At 36.4% G+C, this 6,514-nt stretch overlaps 1 protein-coding gene across 1 annotated transcript; it reads right to left on the minus strand.

Moving 5' to 3' along the window:
- Nucleotides 1-484: 484 nt before the first annotated feature.
- On the minus strand, nt 485-4,574 carry LOC127939043 (phosducin-like). The gene is made up of 4 exons (XM_052536033.1): nt 4,445-4,574; nt 2,595-2,660; nt 2,146-2,294; nt 485-1,869 (listed from the first exon to the last, which is right to left on the minus strand). The coding sequence occupies exons 2-4, from the start codon at nt 2,641-2,643 to the stop codon at nt 1,354-1,356; spliced, it is 714 nt and encodes a 237-aa protein (XP_052391993.1). The 5' UTR covers nt 2,644-2,660; nt 4,445-4,574; the 3' UTR covers nt 485-1,353.
- Nucleotides 4,575-6,514: the final 1,940 nt, after the last annotated feature.

Here is a 6,514-nt window from a genome sequence, read left to right on the forward strand (position 1 = left end):
GTATTTCCAGCTAAACCAGCTATTTCCGGAAAACAGCAGATAACCCACTCTAAAAAGAGGATATCACTGAAAATCCCTGTCTTATTTAGTAGCCATCAACAGTAGAATGTTTTTCTGGCTCACTTCTTCATAACCCGTGGCTCATCAGGAGTTCAGCTAAATCCTGATCATTGCTCTTACTATGCAACTCAACTCAAAGGAAGATTCCCATAAATGCATAATTAGAGCACGTCAAGTTATGTGAAAACGATTGGAAAATGCATAAATGTGCAATACATATCTATTCTTTATACATTGGAACTTTTGAACCTGCGGGTCATGGTAAAGTCAGTTGCACAGATTGTGTTTCAGCAAGTGCCGTCTCGCTTCCCAAACCACATTATTGCTCTCTTGATTGATTCTGTTCTTCAAATGCTTTCTTCAGGGGTGACATGTAATTTGTGTGCAAGTGGAAACTAAATCTACAGTGCAGTCAGAGGAAATGTTGAACGTTTCCAGTTGTTTTTATTTACGTATGTCTAAAAATACAGTTTACATCAAAATCTCCTGGTTCATGCAAAATCCAGCCAAACCAGTTTGCAGTAAGGAGGTTAAAACCATCCCCAACAGAGAATAAAATTTGACTTGGTATTCTGCTTATCTTGAACCTTACAAAATTTCTGTACATCCCGAAAATCATGGTCAAGCATCGGTTAAATAAATATTTTTCGATTTGCTATCCAACATGTGAATGAGTTTGTTTCTTTATCCAAACAAATTTGGAGAAATTTAAAATTACATCTCTTACTCATCAATGGATCCTCCACAGTAAATGATCACGTCAGAATAAGAGTCCAAACAGCTGATAAAAACATCACAATAATTCCACAAGTAATGTGGTAACAAGTAACATGAAAAAAGAAGCAATTCACAGTTTGTAAGCCAATAGAAAATACAATGTTTTGTGCTGCTTTGAAAGAAAGAGCTCTAAAACCAATTATGGACCATTCTTATTTGCATCATCTTTTGCTACATGCAATCACATTTACATAAATATGTGCATAAGCATGAAACATGACACTAATTAATTCTTCTCTAATCCATATTCATGCAATTGTCTATTTGCTTATATGAGAAAACATGATAGTTTAATATCTCATTATCTTTCTTGACTTGATTCCATTTCTTGTACTGTACAAAACATTCAGTAGTTTTTTCTCTACAATTCTCAAAGAGATCTTTACCCTGAGATGCATGTGCACACGGATGCATCTCATCTTGTTAGCTGGAAGAATAATGAAACTTATTCTTGTCATATTCAGAAAAACATTCCTTCCATACATTTCATCCACTCCTACTCTCTGCCATTTTTCATTACTCCACATCTGCTTCATCCTCATCAGCTCCAGGGCCACATTCCTTCTCTGGCAGCAGTCCATATTCATTGAGGAAGGCTTCTACATCGGTAGCAAAGAACTCCTCGCTGAAATGCTGCGTAACAGCCAGGAAGTTCCCCAGAAGCTCTCCAGCCTTGTACACTAACAAGGCGGGCAGCACGTCATCTGGGAAACGCTCGCTAGCTCCAGTGGCAGCCGCGCTAATGCGGCAGAATTTAACGCTTGAATATTCTGTGGCCAGGCAATCCATGCAACTGTTAAGTGCCTCACACACCTGCACTCCATCTTTATATATGTGCACCACCACCACTGTGAGACGGTGCTCCTTCTCAATGACCTCCAGAAAGTCCTCACCACTGTCAAGGTCGTACACCCCCTCAAATTTGGGCCCGAAGCTCAGGCGCTCATGCATCTCCAGCATGCATTGCTTGCGGTACTTACGCAGACTTTTCTCATCATCTTCTTTTATCAGCTCGTACTCCTGAGCGCTCATCTGGGAAGTGAAAAAGGAGGAAAATTAAAAGCTTTAATGCAGAGTTAATGTTAAGGCTAATGCAGAGTTATGGAAATGACAACTGCAATATGTTGCTTCTGAAATTAAACAACTGAAAAATCATTAAAATATTATCTTCAAATACTTACTTTGTATTAAGTCACTTTTTCTACCTATCACAGTAATGTTAGATGTATAAACTTAACATAGTTATTTTTGACCAAAGTAATATTGTAAATGAAGACCATAATTCAAATTATGGTCAAAAGAGGCAACCTTGCGATTGAATCCACCCACACAGGAGTCTCTGGGTTTGTGGGGGGACGACATCTGTCTTATCAGCTCTCTCTTGCTGGGAGGCAGAGCCTCCTGGTCCATGCTCTCCAGTTTAAATTTACGCCAGTCATTGATGACACCCTTTGGTCCTAGAGATGGTTGCAAAATTAAATGCTATAAGTGAATGAATAGATGAGCGGATTACATCCATACATATCCTCTAAAATATTATTGCTCCGATTAGTTATCACAACTTATAATTCAACATTAGAATAAGTAATAATGTGTAAAGTAATAATAGTAGTAAAGTGTTATTTTGATTGGATTTATTTTAATTTTATGATTTATGAAAACCTTTCTGTCCTCATTTTGCATGCTTTTAATACATTAGATTACTTTCCCTACCCATTCATTTTTACAGTCTCACAAACGATAAGAACCACACCGACCTGTGTGAGTGACAGCCACTGGTTCCTCATCTACGATTCTGTCCGACATTTTTATTTATTGATTATCTGTGGAAAAAAGTAAAATCTTCATCTCGCAAATATTTGTCCAAATAAATACAATTTTCTTATTAGCTTCAACAAAAGCTGCATGTCTCTGAACATCTAGCTTATAAACACAGAAAACATATTTTTTCATTACTTTTACAGGAAGTCAAGATACATTTATTCTTCAATTCCAAGAAGCAATAGCATCAAACCTTAATTGAAATGTTGGCACGTGCACAGCGTCTTTATGTCGCTGAAGCCGATCACTCTTTCTTAGAAGATATTAGGTTTATCAAGAGTAAGAAGATCAGATTACTCCTTGATCCAATTTGTTTGCACAAGTGGGTGTTGTCGATATGGTGTCATGGAATGACAAATGAACTGTCCTCAAACAGCTAATAATTTGCATCAATTCCCATTTCAACCCAGACACTTTAAATTGGTGTAAGTCAGTTTTATTGTAAATCTTTTGAATGCACATTTCTTTGATTCTGTTTGATTATATAAGCAATACATTGCCAATGCCAACATTAAAATTAGCAATGCAGAACATATTTGGTTGTGTTCATGTCTGTCATTAAGTTGATCTTTTTCATATGAGTTTGAGGCTGAAATCTCAATAAAGCTCATGCACAGACGCATGGACATCACTGCAGCAGATTAGTTTTCATTTTGCACCGCCAGCCTTTGACCTCAAACCCCCTCCAGCCCCTGTACCTTTCACTACTCTCAGTAATTCACTGATCCCTAATTGAGATTACAGCTATGATGCAATGCCTCAGCTCAGTTGGCAACCATTACAATGAAGTGACAGCTTTTTTAGAGGTTGTTTCATTTTTCTTTGTTATCTCAAATATTTCAAACTTTGATGATTTGTTTGGGCACGCCTAACCTGATTTTACCAAGTGAGACATGTTCCTGGGACAACATCGTTGTTGACCCTGGAACAACATTGTGATTAACCAATCAGATTTGAAGAACCAGTTTATAGATTTTGTGAAGTTTATGCTTAAAATCAGTGTTTGGTGCTTGTACATCAGTGTCATTCATCTATCATTTCCTCTGATTTTAGGGATTACTCATGGTTAAGGTTAGGTTTAGGTGTAGGGATATGGTTAAGAATATATTTTTGGAGTAAAATGTTGTTCCAGGGTCAACAAAATATGTTGACCTGCTCTTGGAAAGTGGTGTTTTAAGATTTGTGTCTTTCCTAAAACAACAACAAAACAACACTATTTTCATATTTAAGCACTTTCATGATTACTCTGTTTTTAGCCTCTTTAGGCTTTTTGTGAAAGCCTCTTTATTCTTTTATCAAAGTCTTCTTGAATGAATGTTGGCATGAATGTTAGCATAGTTTTCTGATATAAATATACCATAGACAAAACTACCGCTATCTGCTTTAGCTTCATAGAAAAATAAAATTATGCAGTCACTTTAGCATGCAAATCACATCAACATAGACTCATTTGGCTGTAACATAACATCACAACTCATCAAAAGTATATTAAGGTCTATGATTGCATAGGCTTTAGTTAAATAACACCAACTCACTTAAAGCTGCAACCCACAACAAACAGAAAAAGATGTATCTAATCTGAGTAAACCTTAGTTAGGCTTTAGTTGAATAAAACTGTGGACTTTAGTTTAATAACCCTGTCACTCACTTAAAGCCTTAAAACAGAACAAACAGGAAAATAAGCCTCTAAGCATTAAGGTGAATAGACCTTAAATATTCTGGAACTGCGTGAGTAAATCAGTTTGATCCCACAGAAACCTACTAAATCATATAGTTGCCTGCTCACCTTTTTTACCGTCCGAATACGTCCCTTCAGTGAGCTGTTAATGTGGTCACTATCACCATTAGCGTGTCCTTCATGCTTTTTTGTGTTTGCATGGGGAGGGTACAAAGAAGCTTTCTTAAGTCAAGATACGTTGGGCAACTCTGTGCTCCTATGCAGAAATAGCACAGGTCACCTAAGAGGATTTTAGTGCAGTAATTAGACTGTTTAGAACACAACCAAAGACAAAGGTATCATTGCTTTGAGAGGACAGAGTGGTATAAAATATATTAAGAACAATGTGGAGAAGAACAGTGTGGCTGTACATAAGTTTTAGACTGTGAACCAGAGTGTAACTCAACAGTTGGTAAAATGAATATCATTGGTATCTGATGGATGCCATCAATTTGAAAATACATAAAAAAAAACACTCATTTTAATTATTTTTTATTTATTTAGTTATTTTTTTTATAAAATTACTGTTTTTACTGTATTTTGCGCAATTAATGCTGCCTTGGTGTGCAAAAGAGACTCGTTTCAAAAATATTTGACAAAAATCATACTGAACTCTAAACTTTTGAATGGTGTATACAGTATATTTACATCTGTACATGTTTCAGTTTTGATTGAAATAGTTACTAAATATTGGAGACGTGGATGAATTAAGAGAAGAGGGTAATGGAAAGAGAGACAGAGGAAGAGGAAGAACAAGAGAGAAGAGATAAAGCAGCGCTGACTGTTCTGGCTCAGCGAATGTAAACGTACAGATGGTACATAAATAGGATTGACCTCATTAGTGTGAAACGCTCATCTTTTCAGCCTAACTATTCTTCGCTATCCTTCCTGTATATATCAGATTGACATCATAAACAAAATCTAAAATTATTTACTTAAATTAGCCCACTCGATAATAAGACACACAAAATACATTTGATCTTTTCATTATTATTATTATTTATTATTTTTTTTTTCTGTCTGATGCAGCTTGAAAAACCTTCAAATGGGTGAAGAATAACTGAATTTCTTTTATTTATTGTAACCTAATTCTGATTTTCTAGGAAGCCAGAAGTGGAAGTTGTGATTAGTTTTTTTTGTGATAGTTGCATGACATAGCCTGATGACTATACCTTATATGACACAAGCTTTTGTTATTTTTATTTGAACCATATGGTTTGAAGAAATCCATACTGGAACTACAGTTAGAATTTCCTTTGCTCTCATTTCCTGTAGTTTTCTTATTAATGTAATTGCACAGAATGTAATGCTATGTTCCATGGAAATATATGACTTGGAATAACAGTACAACTGTACACTCGTTAGTCAACAGAGCAACTAGGATTCTGTTTTAATCAAAAAATTGTGTGATTCAATGCTGATATGTACCTTCCTTTCTGTATTTGCCATTAATGACCAAAAGAGTCATTAATCGCTTAGATGTCATTAATTACAACTCTTTTTTTGCCAAAGAGTGATTTGACAAACCTGAGGTGTGGGAGGTGAACTGTAAGTTATTAGTTGTGAGGTAAAAGTGGATTTTTTTTCTGCTCATGGAGAATGGAGAATGGAGAAGCTCATAGCCCAAGTTGCTTGAAGTCCAGTATTAAGTTTCCACAGTCTGTGATGATTTGGGATGCAATGTCATCTGCTAGTGTTGGTCCATTGTGTTTTTTTGAAAACCAAAGTCACTGCACCTGTTTACCAAGAAATTTTGGAGCACTTTGTGCTTCCTCCTGCTGACCAGCTTTTTGAAGATGCTGATTTCATTTTCCAGCAGGATTTGGCACCTGCCCACACTGCCAAATTCACCAAAAGTTGTCAAACTGACCATGGTGTTGATGTGCTTGACTGGCTAGCAAACTCACCAGACCTGGACCCCAGAGAGAATCTATGGGCTTTTGTCAAGAGGAAAATGAGAAACAAGAGACCAAAAAATGAAGATGAGCTGAAGGCTACTATAATACAGCAATATAGGCTACTGTGAGAGAGACGCGTCCGTCCAGTATGACTCAAAATAATAAACAACAAAGTTAACAAAACGATTAACCGTTGAGCGAGAGCGCTTCTCTGCTGTCTTCACGTGCTTTCCACAGTCTA

The sequence above is a fragment of the Carassius gibelio genome, chromosome A20, assembly GCF_023724105.1.
Source record: "Carassius gibelio isolate Cgi1373 ecotype wild population from Czech Republic chromosome A20, carGib1.2-hapl.c, whole genome shotgun sequence".
Lineage (NCBI taxonomy): Eukaryota > Metazoa > Chordata > Actinopteri > Cypriniformes > Cyprinidae > Carassius > Carassius gibelio.